Source organism: Notamacropus eugenii, chromosome 7, assembly GCF_028372415.1.
Source record: "Notamacropus eugenii isolate mMacEug1 chromosome 7, mMacEug1.pri_v2, whole genome shotgun sequence".
In the NCBI taxonomy this organism is placed as follows: Eukaryota; Metazoa; Chordata; class Mammalia; order Diprotodontia; family Macropodidae; genus Notamacropus; species Notamacropus eugenii.
In genome coordinates this window covers 36368746-36386641 of record NC_092878.1, presented here as the reverse complement: position 1 = coordinate 36386641, position 17896 = coordinate 36368746, and the positions used below count along the sequence as shown (strand labels likewise).

Here is a 17896-nt window from a genome sequence, read left to right as displayed (position 1 = left end):
ACGTTACTCTACATCACTTTATGTAAGTCTTCTCGGGTTACTCAGAAACCATTCTTTTTATAATTTCTTCTGATGTACCATTAAATTCATACAACATAAATTGTTCCACCATTCCTCAAGTGATACCACTCCTCCTGCCCATCTTAGTTTTCATTTCTGTCACTACAAAAAGAGCTGCTATAAATATTTTTTGCATATAGGGGCAGATCCTTTTTCACTTTCCTTGATCTTTTTGGGGTATAGGCTGCACTGATCATATCCAAAAAAATGTTTCAGTCTGCACCCTGAGTCCATCACCTCTCTGTGAAGAGGTGGGTAGTATGTTTCTCACAGTTCTCTGGAATTATAATTAGTCAATTGATCAGTTTCCTTACCCTCGCTTTAAAAAAAAGGAAAAAGTGGTGTGAGAGTAGTGTTCTTAATGTCAGTGTTCTATGTAATCTGCTTCTGCTTCCCTGCTCCCCTCTCTTTCCCTTACCCAGAGCCCAATCATAGATTTTTATCCTTTATTTTTTTAAACTTATCTTTGAAATCTACCCTCCATCATTAGTTTATTTTGCTTAGAATAAATTCCCCCTCATAATTTTCCCTCCTTCTTCATCCTTCTCCCTTCTCTCTTTCCCCTTCTGTTTCCCTGTTGAATAATTGTATTTCTGTCCTCAGTTGTGTGTGTATATATTTTTCTCTCCTTTGACTGGTTCTGATGAAAATGAGGCTGAAGTGCCATTTACTCCCCCACCCCTTCCTTCTTGTTTGTATAATCCTATTCTGTAACTAAATTATCTGTGATAATTTCCTTCACCCTTTATCTTCCTTTTCCTGTCTAGTGTATTCTTTTCCCTCTCTCTTTCGTTTTTCTTTGAAGATCATCTGAAAGACCATTCCCAGACCCTCTTGTCTTGTCAGAGTCTCTGTGACCTCTGCTGATGGCAGGGTTCTCAGGGAACATGTGTGTCATGTGTCCTTGTTTACATTTACGTTCACACTTACGACTATTCATATTTACCTTTTTATGTTTAGGAGGTACGGTGCCAGATTGGAAGTCCCCCACTCCCAAGTGAAAATCCATCCTCCAGATACTTACTAGCTGTGTGACTCTGGATAAGTCACTTTGACCTCTGACTGCTTCAGTTTCCCCATCTATAGAACGAAGATAACAAAAGCATGTACCTTTCAGGACCATTGTGAGGATCAAATGAGATCGCATTTGTAAAAATGCTTTGCAAACCTTAGAGGGCTCTTACTAGTCAGTACTTGTAAGTACTTGTTTCAGAATTTCTCCTCAGCTCTGGTCTGTTCATCAGGAATACTTGTAAATCTTTTATTCATAATAAAGAACCATTTCCTCCTGTAGGATTATGCTCAGTTTTGCTGGGTTAAGTTATTGTTGTTGTCAATAATAATAATAATAACTAATATTTATATTGATCCTGTTGTATGCTGGGCACTGTGCTATGCACTTTGCAAATACTATCTCATTTGATCCTCACAACAACAGCCCTGAAAGGTAGGTGCTATTATTATCACCTCCATTTTACAGATGAGGAAACTGAGGCAGGCAGAGGTTAAGTGGCTTGTCCAGGGTCACATAGCTATTAAATGCCAGACGCTAGATTTGAACTCAAAACTACTTCACTGTAGTTCTAACACTTTTCTTTACTGTGCCACTTAGCTGCCTTGATTGTAAGCTATATTTTTTTGCCAACTGAAATATTGTATTTCAAGCTCTCTACTCCTTTATATTGATGACTCATAAATCTCGTATGATCCTGAATTTTTGGGACTTGAATTTGTTTTTTTCTTTGACTGTTTGCACTATTTTTTCTTTTACCAGGAAGCTCTGGATTTTGGCTATAATGTTCCTGGGAGTTTTTATTTGGGGTTTTTTTTTGGGGAAGTGGCCAGGAGATTCTTTCTATTTTCACTTTGTTCTCTGGTTTTAAGAAATCTGGGCAGTTTTCTTTTATGTTTCTTGAAATATAATTTCTAATCTCTCATTTTTTTGGTTTTCAGGTAGTCCACTAATTCTTAAATTATCACTTGGCAATCTGTTTTTCAGATCATTTGTTTTTGCTATGAGGTACCTTGTACTTCTATTTTTTTCACCCCTTTGACCTTTTGAAAAAACATTTTTTTTTGACTCATGGGGCCAGTAACTTTATTTGAGTCATTCTAATTTTCAAGGAGTCTGTTGCTTGGGTAAGTTTATCACAGACCTCTTGTGCCAAGCTGTTGACTATCTTTCCATTTCTTTTTTCCATAGCTTTCATTTCTTTTCCATTGTTTATTCTAGCACTCTTATTTATAAAATTATTTTTAGCTCTTAAAAACTGTCATTTCATCTTTTCTAGAAATTTTAGTTGTATATATGCCCAATCCTTGTTTTCCTTTGGGCATTTGCTTGTAGATGATTTGGAGTCATTCTCTTCTTGTGGGATTAGGGCTTGAATTTTTTGATACTAGTTCTTTCTGATAGACTTCTTGTTTTGTTTGCTCGTTTTTCCAGCCTTACTTCCTCACTTTGGACTTTGTGTTAGGATCAGAGCTACACAGCTGCTGTTTGTTTTTGTACTTGCTCTTTACTCAGTATGTAGTCTAAGGCCCTTTGCTATGACCATTCCTCATCCTGGGCCACCACATCTAGGCACAGATGCCTTCCTCATTCTGCATTGGTCTGTGGCTCGGCACTAGGTAGTAAATGACAGAGCTTTTAGTTGGTACCTGTTCCTGCTTCCTGCTCAAGGTCAGACCCCTCTGTGCCAGATCCGGGACCTCTTCTTGTCCTGTCTGTTGCACTGTACGGTGCAGGCCTTATTCATTCCCAGAGCTGGAGTGTCCTACATGACTGTTCTTTGTTAGGTTTTATACCCAGTGTTTACACATCTCTCAATCTATCTTCCTGTGGCTATACGTATGACTTGCTGTAATTTTTTCTTAGATTTTCTGATCAATACTTTTTCTGGTGTAAGGCCCCAGAGTGGCATAGTAGATAGAGTTCTGGGTCTGGAATCAGAAAGTTTAACATTTTTTTAGTGATTTTTTCAGTTGTATCTAGCTTTTTGTGATTCCATTTGGGGTTTTCTTGGCAAAGATACTGGAGTGGTTTGGCATTTCCTTCTCCAGCTCATTTTACAGAAGAGGAGACTGAGGCAAACAGGGTTAAATGACTTGCCCAGGGTCACAGAGCTAGTAAGTGTCTTAGGCCTGAACATAAATGAACATAAATCTTCCCGATTCAGGGCCTGACACTTTTTCTGCTGTGCCACCTCGCTGCTCAGGAGTCAGAAAAACCTAAGTTCAAATCCAGCCTCAGACATTTAATAGCTCCATGACCTTGGTCAAGTGAATTAACCTCTGACTACCTCTGTTTCCTCAACTGTAAAATGGGGATAATAATAGTATCTACCTCCCAGGGTCATTGTAAAGACCAAATAACATTTGTAAAGCACCTAATATAGTGCCTGGCACGTAGTAGTAGTATGGTTGTGAGGAGATCATGGTTATACTACTTTATGCTGCTCCACCATCTTGGCTGTAATTTTAAAGTGTTAGTCATAGGACCAAGGAAAACAAGTCTGATCCCTCTGACAATCCATCTCTCCAAGTCTTTTCTTTTCTAGGCCAGTTCCTTCAACTGAGATTTAGTAATTGAGGATAGTGTCACAACAATTCAGAATATAAAATATATAGGATTATAATAATTCTTTCAGAATGTTGATCATTGTATAGATTTTTGAATCCAGTATTTTAGAGAAATCCCCTTCCTCCCATTATCTGAGTTGAGTTTTCAGAAAAGTCCTACATTAATGCCTCATTGTGGTATGGAGGTGACCCTAGAGAATCAGACTATGCCATTGAGTACAAGCTCTGACAGTCCTAATAGGAAGTTAAAAATGGCTTTGAGTACAATTTCTGCCTTTTAAGGATTTAGCCTAGATAAGGCCATGGAGGTTCACATCCAAAGGCTTGTAATGAATTCTTTGACCATGGCAACTGTGGCAGAGTTGACAAATCTTAAACAGTGATAATACTTTTCATAATGTCTGGTTTCTATAGTCTTTATATTTATAGTCTTTTTATTTATGTGCATAAGGATATCCATATATTCTTGGGGGTATAAGGATTACTCCTTAGAATTTTGTGACTGCAAGTGCTAACCTTTCTCATCCTGAGAAAAGTAAAAGAATCAATATTTCTTGCTTTATAATATACAAATGCGTAAAGATATTTATATATAACTATTCATAGGTAAGTCCTTTATCTCCTTGTTAACATCTTGCATTGGAAGTTTATTTATTATTGTTTGTGGAACCTGACTTAGTATTTCACATGTAAAATCCCACCCTAGAATGTTGTTCCTCTTTGCTGAAACAATAACTTCATACCTAAAAGTGTCCATCTGGACCTTGATGGTCCCATGGCATCCAGAATCATCCAGAAGACCCTGTACATTCCCCTTGTTGGCTAACCTTGAGGAAAGCAAGGAAAATTCCAATCCCATTCTCTTTTTTTTCTCTCCAATCAGAGATTCCACAGCATAGATCTGGAAACAGAGGTAGTAGATAACACCTTGGTTGTAGCAGACACTGCCCTGGAACCCCTGAAGAGGAAGGGGCACATCCAACACACATCAGGCTTTTCTTACGTAAAAGGCTTTGCCGTACCATTGCTCCAGTCTGAGTGGAGATTCAGGGGCTCACAGTAACTTATTCTAGTCTCTAGTGACCTGTATAGAGCATCTTTTAACAAATTTCCTGTTGATATGTGAGTCTTGTGCGTAGCTTCGTTTTCCCTGTGCTGGCGTAGCTATAGAGTTCCATAGCCTCTTATTTGGAGGGGCATTTGTTGTCAAATCAAGGAATGAGACGGGTAGGAAGAACTAATTGTGCTCAGAAAACTGTAATTCCACTACCTTTATCTACACACAGCTTGCTGCCACAAAAGCCCATATTTTTTTTAACAATGATAATTTAAAAAAAAAAACTTTAGTCATCTTTTATTTAATGATGCCGGAATATATGGCTGCATCAGTCTTGGAAGATCCATTGTCAGAGGTAACCACAAATATCATTAGAATGCTGTATGGTGGGAATAAGCAGGTAGCATGTAAGCAATGATAAGTGTGAAAAGGGTCATAAAGAGATCATCAAGGACATGTATGACTAAAAAAAGAAATAGTCTGCTCATGTTTTAGAAAGAATAATTAGAAAGCTCATACATGCTTGACAGCCCAAGTGTAATATGTTTTTATGAAATACTTAAAAAAGAGGGAAGTTTCCTGTGTGTTGATTGGAGTCTTTGTAAATACTTTTTGAAAATAAATGGACAAAAATTATGCAGAATGAGAAGGTATGGTGGTATTGAAACCTTCAGGAGGGAATGGAGTATCCACATTGAAGAGATCACAAAACCGTTGAAGGATCAAAGTATCTTTTTAAAAAATAATTTTAGTTTTTTCACTAAACAAAAATCATATTTTTTCTCTTTCCAAACTTTCAAAATATTTTAATCACAGAATTTCACTTAAGAGACTCTTCAGTGGCCATCTAGTGTAATCTATACTTGAAAGGAATTCCAATTAGAACACATACAAATGTTCACTCAATCCCAGATGACTGAACCCCTGATGACAATGGTGACACCCAGACCTTTCAGTACAGGATGGGGGTGTGTTGGAACTGCACAGTCCTGCATGGGGCCTACAGTAGTGACACCAGCTCGTCCTGGAGCTATCAGCCCATTGACTAAATGTTTGAAAGTCATATATTTAAACTTCTGGGAGCCAAGATGGCAGAATAAACTGTAAGTGCTCTCAACCCCCTTTATTGACCTTGAAAAACCCAGAGAATATTGCTCCAGGAAAAATCCTGGAATAGTGGAGCCAGCCAAAAGGGCACAGCAATCTTGTAGCTTGAGAGGCTGGGGAAATTAACCTCTTACTGTGACTGAAGGGAGCCAATACAGGACAGGAGGCATCCCAGCAAGCCAGTCAACAAGCCTCACTTCTGCCAATCATCAGGAGATCCTGAGCCCCAGAGTGGTAGAGCTGGCAAATGCCAACACCAAGTGCACCTTTGCATAGTCAGGGGAATTGGTAGACACCAGAGTGAACAGGCTGGTGCCAGCATCTGAACCTACCTGTGCTCTAGCACAGCCCTGGTAGGGAGGAGACCTCCAGCAGCCAGAAGACCACTCCCCTACATCTCACAACTTGAGCTTCAGCTCCCAGCACAAGAAGCGTGGGACAGAGCCCTCTGTACCCCAGAAGTGGAGATCCACTTTAAAAGCCAGGAGAAAGGCAATTGTAATGGGCGAAAAGCAAATTAGAAAAGCAAAGACCATAGATTTTTACTATAGGGACAGAGAAGATCAAAATATGAATTCAGAAAAGGACAGCTCTGCCACATCTGAAACCTCAGAAGGGATTATGAACTGGTCTCAAACCCAAAAAACATTCTTGGAAGAGTTTAAGAAGGATTTTAAAATTCAAATTAGAGAAGTAGAAGAAAAAATTGAACAATTCTTTAAAAAATACAATTGACAAAATGGAAAAAACGTTACTGAAGGAAACAATTCCTTAAAAATTACAATTGATCAAATGGTTAAGGAGGGAAGTACAAAACCTAACTGGAGAAAGTAACTCCCTAAAAAGTAAAATTGACCAAACAGAAAAGGAGGTACAAAAGCTAACTGAAGAAAATAATTTGTTGAAAATTAGAATTTGGCAAATAAAAGTTAATGACTCTATGAAGCATCAAGCATCAGTCAAGCACAATCTAAAGAATGAAAAAATAGAAGAAAACATAAAATAACTCATTGGAAAAACAACTGACCTGGAAAATAGATCCAGGAGAGATAATCTAAGAATTATTGGTCTACTGGAAAATCATGATGAAAAAAAGAGCCAGGACAGTATCTTCCAAGAAATCATCAAGGAAAACTGTCCCAAAGTCCAAGAAGTAGAGAGTAAAATAGTCATCGAAAGGATCCACTGATCACCTTCTGAAAGAGATCCAGAATTGAAAATGCCAAGTAATATCATAGTCAAATTCCAGAATTATCAGCTCAAGGAGAAAATACTGCAAGCAGCCAGAAAGAAATAATTTAAATATTCTAAAAGTCAGGATATACAGTCAGGATAGCACAGGACCTTGCAGCTTCTACATTAAATGACAGGCAGGATTGGAATACGATATTTCATAAGGCAAAGGAGCTTGAACTACAACCAAAAATCGACTAGTCAGCAAAATTGAGCATACAATGCAAGGAGATAGACATTAAGTGAAATAAGGGAATTCCAGATCTTCTTGATGAAAAGGTCAGAGCCCAATGGAAAATTTGGCCTTCAAATACAAGACTCAAGAGAGGCATAAAAAGGTAAACAGGAGTGCCATACCAATTAAACTATCAGACAATTATTTTCTAGAGCTGGATAAAATAATATCAAAATTCATTTGGAAAAACAAAAGGTCCAGAATATCAAAGGGACTAATGAAAAGAAATGCTTGGGAAGGTGGCCTAGCACTACCAGACCTCAAACTGTACTATAAAGCAGCAATTATCAAAACCACTTGGTATTGGCTAAGAAACAGAGAGGTAGACAAGTGGAATAGACTTGGCACTCAAGACGCAGTAGGCAAGGAATATAGCAACCTTCTGTTTGATAAATCCAAGGACCCCAGCTTCTGGGATAAGAACTCACTGTTTGACAAAAATTGCTGGGAAAACTGGATAACAGTGTGGCGGAAATTAGGCATAGACCCATACCTGACACTGTACACAAGAATAAAGTCCAAATGGGTACATGATTTAGGTATAAAGATTGATACCATGAATAAACTGGAGAAGCAAGGAATAGTGTATCAGATTTATGGAGAAGGGAAGAATTTTTTACTAAAGAAGAGATAGAAAGCATTATGAAATGCAAAATGGATAACTTTGATTACATTAAACTGAGAAGTTTTTGCACAACCAAACCCAATGCAACCAAAATCCGGAGGGATGTAGTAAATTGGGAAAGAATTTTTACAGCTAAGCTCAGAGATAAAGGCCTCATTTCTAGAATATATAAAGAACTGACTCAAATGTATAATCATACAAGTCATTCCCCAATTGATAAATGGTCAAAGGATATGAACAGGCAATTTTTGGAAGAAGAAATTAAAGATATCTATAATCACATGAAAAAATGCTCTAAATCACTATTGATTAGAGAGATGCAAATCAAAACAACTCTGAGGTACCACATCACACCTATAAGATTGGCAAACATGACAGAACAAGAAAATGATAAATGCTGGAGAAGATGTGGGAGAGTTGGAACACTAATTGATTGTGGGTGGAGCTGCGAGTGCATCCAACCATTCTGGAGAGCAATTTGGAACTATGCCTAAAGGGCTACAAAAATGTGCATACCCTTTGACCCAGCAATATCGCTACTAGGACTGTATCCCCAAGAGATCATAAAAATGGGAAAGGGTCCCACATGTACCAAAATATTTATAGCAGCACTCTTTGTAGTTGCCAAAAACTGGAAGTCAAGGGGATGTCCATCAATTGGGGAATGGCTGAATAAATTATGGTATATGAATGTAATGGAGTACTATTGTGCCATAAGAAATGATGAACAAGAAGACTTCAGAGAGGCCTGGAAGGACTTATATGACCTGATGCTGAGTGAAAGGAGCAGAACCAGGAGAATTTTGTGCACAGCAATGACCACAGTGTGCGAGAGGTTTTTCTGGTAGACTTGGAATGTCATAATAACGCAAGAACTTCTTAAAAAAAAAAAAATCCCAATGGTTGTTCTCAAGGCAAAATGCCTTCCACACTCAGAGAAAGAAATATGGAAGTCATTCGCAAAATGTAGCAGATCATGTTTGTGTATGTGTATGTTTTTGTGTATCATGTTTTGATTTGTTATATGATTTCTTTCATTTATTTTAGTCTGACTACATAGCATGACTATAGTGAAAATATACTCAATAGGAAAGTATATGTAGAACCTATACAGAATTATATGCAGTCATGGGGAGGGAGGGGAGTAGTGGGGGGTAGTTGTGGGGGGGATAAAATCTCAATTGTATGGCAGTGATTGTTAAACATTAAAAAAAAAAAAAAAGGTAAACAGGAACAAAAGGAAAAAAAAATATGTTATTCAACAACGGCAAACTGCTTACATCCCTGCATGGGAAGATGATATTTGTAAATCTTGAGAATTGTATCTTTACTATGACATTTAAAAGGGATATACATAGACAGAGGGTGTGGGTATAAATTAACTGATGTGATTAAAAAAACCTTATTAAGGGGTGAAAAGAGATTGTAATGGGAAAAGAGGAAAGGAGGAGGCAGAAAAGGGTAAATTACATCACATGAAGAGGTACAAAAACATGATAGTAGAGGGAAAAAAAGGAGGGAGATGAGCATTGTCTGAACTTTATTCTCATTGGATTTGATTTAAGGAGGGAATAACATACTCAGTTAAGTATAGAAATCTAACTTTCCCTACAAGCAGTAGGAGGGGAAAGGGGAAAGAAAAGGGAGGCAGACTGATTTAAGAGAGTGAAGATTGAGGGAGGTGGTAGTCAAAAGCAAAACTCTTTTGAGGAGAATAAGGGATAAGGGAGAAATAAAAGAATAAATGGGAGGGGTATAGGATGGAGAGAAAGACATAGTTGTAATCACAACTGTGAATGTGAGTGGGATGAACTCCAAAAAAATGGAAGTGGATAGCATAATGGATTAAAAGTCATAATCCTACAATATTTTGTTTAACAGAAACACATTTGAAACAGGGGAACACATACAGGGTAAAGACAAAAGACTGGAGTAGAATATATTGTGCTTCAGCTGAAGTAAAGAAAAAGCAAGAGTAGCAATTCTAATCTCAGATAAAGCCAAAGCAAAAATAGATCTAATCAAAAGAGAAAAGGAAGGAAACTATTTCCTGCTAAAAGGCACCATAGACAATGAAGTAATATCATTACTAAACATATATGTACCAAATGGCATAGTATTCAGATTCTTAGAGGAGAAGTTAAGGGAGTTACAGGAAGAAATAGACAGCAAAACTATACTAGTAGGGGATCTCACCCTCCCCTTCTCTGAACTTGATAAATCTAACCTTAAAATGCACAAAAAAGAAGTTAAGGAAGTGAATAGAATTTTAGAAAAGGTAGATATGATAGACCTCTGGAGAAAATTGAAAGGAGATAGAAAGGAATCTATCTTTTTCTCAGGGGCACATGGCACATACACAAAAATTTACCATGTCCTAGGGCATAAAAACCTCACAATCCACTGTAGAAAGGCAAAAATATTAAATGCATCCTTTTCAGACCATGAAGCAGTAAAAATTGTATGTAAATAAAGGGCCATGGAAAGATAGACCAAAAATAAATTGGAAACTAAATAATCTAATCCTAAAGAATGATTGGATTGAACAACAAATCATAGAAACACTCAGTAACTTCATTCAAGAGAATGACAATAATGAGACAACATACCAAAACTTATGATATGCAGTAAAGGTGATTCTTAGGGTAAGTTTTATATTTCTGAATGCTTACATGAATAAAATAGAAAAAGAGGAGATCAATAGATTGAGCATGCAACTGAAAAAGCTAGAAAAAGAACAAATTAAAAATCCTCAATTAAATACCAAATTAGGAATACTGAAAACCAAAGGAGCAATTAATAAATTGAAATTAAGGAAACTGTTGAACCAATAACTAAAAGTAAGAGCTGATTTTATGAAAAAAATTATCAATAAAATTGATAAATCTTTGGTCAGTTTGATTTAAAAAAGAGAAAGAAGGAAACCAAATTACCAGTATCAAAAATGAAAAGAGTGAATTCACCATCAATGAAAAGGAAATTAAAACAATAATTAGGAATTATTTTGCGCAATTGTATATCCATAAATTTGACAATTTTAGTGAAATGGATGAATATTTACAAAAGTACAAATTGCCCAGATTAACAGAAAAGGAAATAAAATACTTAAATAACTCAGTCTCAGAAAATGAATTTGAACAAGCCATCAATGAACTCCCTAGGAAAAAATCTCCAGGGCCAGATGGATTTGCAAGTGAATTATATCAAACATTTAAAGAACAGTTAATTTCAATATTATTAGACTCCAATGGTGGACCTCAAGGCAAAAAGCCTTCCACACTCAGAGAGAGAAATATGGAAGTCACTCACATAATGTAGCAGATCATGTTTGTGTATGTGTATCTGTTTGTGTATCATGTTCTGATTTGTTATACGGATTCTTCCATTTATCTTAGTCTGACTACACAGCATGACGATAGTGAAAATATACTCAATAGGAAAGTTTATGTAGAATCTATACAGAATTGTATGCAGTCATGGGGAGGGAGGGAGGTAGTGGGGGGTGGGTGGGGAGGGATAAAATCGCAATTGTATGGCAGTGATTGTTAAACATTAAAAAAAATAAAAAAATTAATAAAAAAAAAAATATTATTAGACTCTTTGGGAAAACTGGAGAAGAAGGAGTCCTCCCAAATTCTTTTTATGACACAAATATGGTACTGATACCAGGAAGAACCAAAACAGAGAAAGAAAATTATAGACCAATTTCCCCAATGAATATAGATGCAAAAATTTTAAATAAGATATTAGTAAAAAGATTACAGCAACTTATCATGAGAATAATACACTTTGATGAAGTAGGAATTATACCACGAATACAGGGCTGGTTCAACATTAGACTAACTATCAGCATAATTGATTATATCATCAAGAAACCTAACAGAAACCATATGATTATCTCAATAGATGCATAAAAAGCTTCTGATAAAGTACAATACCCATTCCTATTAAAAACACTAGAAAGCATGGGAATAAATAAAGCCTTCCTTAAAATGATAAGTAGCATCTACCCAAAACCTTAAGCAAGCATTATATGTAAAGGGGATAAACTAGATCCATTTCCATTAAGATTGGGGGTGAAACAAGGATGTCCATTATCACCACTGTTATTCAATGGTACTAGAAATATTAGCTTTAGCAATAAAAGAAGAAAAAGTAATTGAAGGAATTAGAATAGGCAAAGAAGAAATTAAGTTATCACACTTTGCAGATGATATGATGATATATTTACAGAATCCTAGAAAATCAAGTAAAAAACTACTTGAAATAGTGAACAACTTTAGCAAAGTTGCAGGATATAAAATAAACCCACATATATCATCAGCATTTCTACATATTATTAACAAAGCCCAACAGCAGGAGTTAGAAAGAGAAGTTCCATTTAAAGTTATTGTAGGCATAAAATATTTGGAAATCTACCTGCCAAAACAAACCCAGTAGCTATATGAATACAATTACAAAACACATTTCACACAAATAAAGTCAGATCTAAATAATTGGAAAAGTATCAGTTGCCTATGGGTAGACCAAGGTAATATAAAAAATGATAATTCTGCCTAAATTAATTTACTTATTCAGTGCCATACCAATCAAACTACCAAAAATTATTTTACAGAGCTAGAAAAAATAATATCAAGATTAATCTGGAAGAACAAAAGGTTCAGAATATCAAGGGAATTAATGAAAAGAAATGCTAGGGAAGGTAGCCTAGCCATATCAGATCTTAAATTGTGTCATAAAGCAGCAATCATCAAAACTATTTGGTACTTCCTGGCTAAGAAATAGAGGGGCAGATCAGTGCAATAGATTAGATATACAAGACACACTAGTCAATAATTATAGCAATCTACTGTTTGATAAACCCAAAGACTCCAGCTTCTAGAATAAGAACTCACTATTTAACAAAAACTACTAGGAAAACTAGAAAATAGCATGGCAGAAACTGGGCATAGACCAATGTCTGACACCATATACCAAAATAAAGTCCAAATGAGTACATGATTTAGGTATAATGGCTGACACTGTAAATAAATTAGGGGAGAAAGAAATAGTTTGTCTGTCAGATTTATGGAGAAAGGAGGAATTTATGATGAAACAAGAGATAGAGAACATTAGGAAATGCAAAACGGATAACGTTGATTACTTTAAATTGAAACGTTTTTGCACAAGCAAACCCAATTCAACCAAGATAAGGAGGGAAGCAGAAAATTGGGAAAGAATTTTTGCAACTAGTGTCAGTGATAAAGACTTCATTTCTAAAATATATAGAGAACTGAGTCAAATTTGCAAGAATGCAAACTATTCCCCAGTTGACAAATGGTCAAAGGATATGAACAGGCAGTTTTCAGAGGAAGAAATTAAAGCTGTCTATAGTCATATGACAAAAAATGCTTTAAATCATTATTGACTAGAGAGATGCAAATCAAAACAACTCTGAGGTACTACATCACACTTATCAGATTGGTTAACATAACAAAACAGGAAAATAATAAATGTTGGAAAAGATGTGAGAAAGTTGGAACACTAATTCATTGTTGGTGGAGCTGTGAGCTGATGCAGCCATTCTGGAGAGCAATTTGGAACTATGCCCGAACTACAAAAATGTGCATACCCTTTGACCCAGCAATATTGCTTCTAGGACTATATCCCAAAGAGATCATAAAAATGGGAAAAGGACCCGTATGTATAAAAATATTTATAGCAGCTCTTTTTGTGGTGACCTAAGAACTGGAAATTTAGGAGATGCCCATCAATTGGGGAATGGCTGAACAAGTTGTGGTATATAAATGTAATGGAATACTATTGTAAGAAATGATGAACCGGTGAACTTCAGAAAATCCTAGAAAGACATGTTTGAACTGATGCTGAGTGAAATGAGCAGAACCAGGAGAACACTGTTCACAGAAACAGCCACAGTGTGCAATGACTAATTTTGATAGACCTAGCCCTTCTCAGCAATTCAAGGACCTAAAACAAAACCAAAGGACTCCTGATGGTAAATGCCATCCACTTCCAGAGAAAGAACTAAGACGTTGAAATGGAGAGTGAAGCAGATTATTTTCTTTCTTTCTTTTCTTTCTCTTGTTCTCTCTCATTCATTACAATTTTTTTATGCAACATGACTAAAATGAAAATGTATTTAATAGGAATGTATGTGTAGAGCCATATCATATTGCATGCTGTCTTGGGGAAGGAGGAGGAGAAAATTTAAACTTAAAACATGGAAATGAATGTTGACAATGAAAAATAAATAAATTTGAAAAAAAATAAAATCTCTAATGAAGTGTAATGTCAACCTCATGAAACAGCTTGGGACATCTGTAGGTAGGTAGCAACTTTTCTCTAACATCAAACCTAAATTTTCCCATCTGTAACTTTCCCTCTCCTCCATTTTTCCTGATTCTGCTGATTGGAGCCAAATAGAGCAAGTCTAAACTCTTTTCTATGTGATAGCTCTTCAACTACTCAAATACAGCTGTCATGTTCCCCAGTATGGATAGAAAGGAAATTAATAGCAATAAAAGTGAACATATCATTTCCAAAAGGAAGCAAAGGGAAATTTCCAAAAGAGTTTGTGAAGTCTCACAGAAAGGATGAATATATAGAGGTCACATTGTTCCAAAGGAGGAATCACAAGGCTTTCTTTCTCTTTTTTCTGACATGCTCTGGAATACTTGAATTATTTTTTAAAAATCTTTAATACCTAAAGTGAACAGCTTTTGAAGAGAAATGCATCAATTACTCCTTTTTTTAAAATTTAATTTTATTATTATTATTTTTTAATGTTTTACAATCACTGCCATAAAATTAAGATTTTATCCCCCCCACACCTACCCCCCACTACCCCCCTCCCTCCCCATGAGAGCATACAATTCTGTATAGGTTCTACATATACTTTCCTACTGAGTACATTTTCACTATAGTCATGCTATGTAGTCAGACTAAAATAAATGGAAGAAATCATATAACAAATCAAAACATGATACACAAAAACATACACATACACACAAACATGATCTGCTACATTCTGTGAATGACTTTCATATTTCTTTCTCTGAGTGTGGAAGGCATTTTGCCTTAGAAAACCACCACTGGGATTTTTTTTTTAAATAAGTTCTTGCGTTATTACGACATTCCAAGTCTACCAGAAAAAACTCTCGCACACTGTGGTCATTGCTGTGCACAAAGTTCTCCTGGTTCTACTCCTTTCACTCAGCATCAGATCATATAAGTCTTTCCAGGCCTCTCTGAAGTCTTCTTGTTCATCGTTTCTTATAGCACAATTGTATTCCATTACATTCATATGCCACAATTTGTTCAGCCATTCCTCAATTGACGGGCATCCCCTTGATTTCCAGTTTTTGGCAACTACAAAGAGTGCTGCTATAAATATTTTGGTACATGTGGGACCCTTTCCCATTTTTATGATCTAGAAGTGGTATTGCTGGGTCAAAGGGAATTACTTCTTTTTTAAAAGATGGAACCTCATTATCCTAAGAGTGTTTTTCAAGATTTTTCATGTGAACAAAATTGATTTAGCCTAGACTCATAAACTGTCTATTAGTTCTGGAAGAAACTTTAGAGATTATCTAGTCTGATGAAGGAACTGAGAGCAAGGAAGTCTACTAGAATCCATCTGTTGACTTTCTTGATATGAGGCAGTGTGGTAGAATGGAAGAAATACTGGCTTCAACAGCTAGGACAAGTGGCCTCCAGTTCTCTCCAGGTGACCTTTGTCAAGTCACTTCATTTACCTGGGCAGAAGATTATTCCCTATTAGACTAGATGATTTCTAAAGTGCTTCCCAGCTCTAATAGCTTATAAGTCTATACTAAATACATCTTGTGGATTCTTAGAGCTGGAGAAACCTGTAGATGTTGGAAAAATTAAGTAGAGGGCTTTTATTCTCTCATCTACAAAGTGGGAATGTTATGACAGATATTCTCTGAGGTTCCTTCCATTTTTAAGATTCTGTGCACTTTGTTCTAACATTGTTTTAAGATAAATATTATCTCTTAAGATTCTCTTTCCTGTGGTTTAACACCTGTGTTTCTGGATTCAACAGTCGGTGTCTAGGTGTCAGTATTCCATCTTAAGCTCTAATATTCTGTGACCTAATATGCCTTATAAATCTCACATTTTGTGTTCTTTTCCCTCAAAAGTCTATATGTAAAGTTTCTATTAACTCAAACATACCATGATTCTGTACTTCTATAATTCTAAATTTTCACTATTACTGGAGATAGGTATTACCATATCTACTTTATCTAGCACAAATTGTAGTAAGAGAATTAGTGTAAATCTTGATGCACAGATTTATTGGAGTTTAGAGGAATGAGAAAAAAGTTTCTTAACATCTTTTGCTTTTTCTCATTCTTTCATCTCAGCATGATGATCCCTGGTAATGCTGCAGGGGTGGCGAAGCAGTTTCTCCGCTGTATCTTCCATCAGCTAGCTCCCAATGGGATATTTCCACAGCTGTTCCAGAGCAGTATAAAAGGTAATTCTTTAGACATTTAATATGTATCCAGTCATTCAGATCTGAAACCCTGTTAACTTAGATTGTTATCTTTCCAGATGGGAGTTTTTTACGAACCTTAGCTACATCTCTCATGGACTTCAATGAACTTAGTTCCATTGCTGCACTCAGTCAGCTGTTGGAGGTAGGTTTTCCAGAAAGATATTTCAAATCTTGCCTAGACCAGAAGGAGCAATTTGAAAATGCTAGTACATGAAAAAAAGTCTATTTCTTTTTCTCTGAAACATCTGGAGACCCCCTAACTTCGTTATAACTGGTAGTGTTTTCTCTGTCACATTGGGGCTCCTTGAGCCTCTGGCTTATATTTGGTAGTTGAAGATGGGTGTAGAGACCAGTTGTAAAGATTTTAGTCCATTTTCAGAATGTCTTAGAACTTGATAAATACCTATATTGAAGGCCCAATTCTGGACCATGAGAATAAAAAAAACCCAGTTTTGTTCCTGCCCTCAAGAAATTTGTCATCTCATAGTCCTATTAGATATTTGTACTAACTAATGTAATACACATTAGAATTAGAAAAGTAGAAAGAGAAATCAGAGAGGTATGAGCAAGTAAGCAGTGGAAGACTCTCTTCTAACTAGAGGGACCCGAAAAAGTTTCATGAAAGAAATGGCATCTAAGCTTAGTTTAGTGCTGTGGGTAGCCAGGCACCAGTAGGCTGAGGCCACAGGAGCTGGCAGTCTTTATTACCATACTTTACCTGCCCTTGCAGTTTGTCTTGAGTTCTTTGCTCTTGAGTTGCCTATCTCCTTAGTAGGGGAATGAGGCTTCCTAGTATTGCAGTTTGAACATCACCTCAGATTCCTGATGATTCTATTTTGCCATTCTAAAGGGGTCTCTCTGATGGAAGCAATAAAAGACTTACCCAGAGTATTCTTACCCTCATTTTACATACATAGGAACTGAGATTTGGAAGGTAAATGATATGCCCAGGGTTACACAGCTATCAAGTATCTGAGGCAAGATTTGCTTTCAAGTCTTCCCGTATTCAAGTTCAGCATTGTATTCATTGGCCTGGAAAAGTAGCCTATAACCACAATAAAATCCAAAAAGGAGAGTCGGGTTAACAATTACTGAGTTTTCCTTGTATTCCTGTTTAATTGACTTAGGGGATACATATCAGCCACCTTCTAGCATCTGAAGGGCTGACGTAAGGAATAGGGATTAGATTTATTCAGTTAGCTCCAGAGAGCAGATTTAGGGAAAATGAATAAGAATAAAGTAGGTAATTTCAGTGCACTGTAAGGAGTAGTTTCCTAATAGTCAGAGCTTTTCAAGAATGGATAATGCCATCTTATAGGATGTCCTTGGTTATGGTTGAACTGATACTGGTGACTCATCTTTAAGGATGTTGGAGAGTAGATTCATGCCTGGTGGACCTAGATGGCCCCTAATTTCCCTCTGCCTGCTATTGTAGGAAACTCTGGTGAGGATAAGTCAAAATGGTGTCCTCAGTGT

At 36.4% G+C, this 17896-nt stretch overlaps 1 protein-coding gene across 12 annotated transcripts in view; it reads left to right on the top strand.

Annotated features, from left to right (window-relative positions):
• Nucleotides 1–17896, top strand: part of UNC79 (unc-79 homolog, NALCN channel complex subunit) — a 342891-nt gene that overhangs the window by 246840 nt on the left and 78155 nt on the right. For all 12 annotated transcript variants that reach the window (XM_072623539.1, XM_072623542.1, XM_072623545.1 and 9 more), the window contains 2 exons: nt 16287–16399; nt 16477–16562. In XM_072623539.1, the coding sequence (XP_072479640.1) occupies nt 16287–16399; nt 16477–16562 (199 nt within the window). The remainder of the gene's footprint in view (nt 1–16286; nt 16400–16476; nt 16563–17896) is intronic.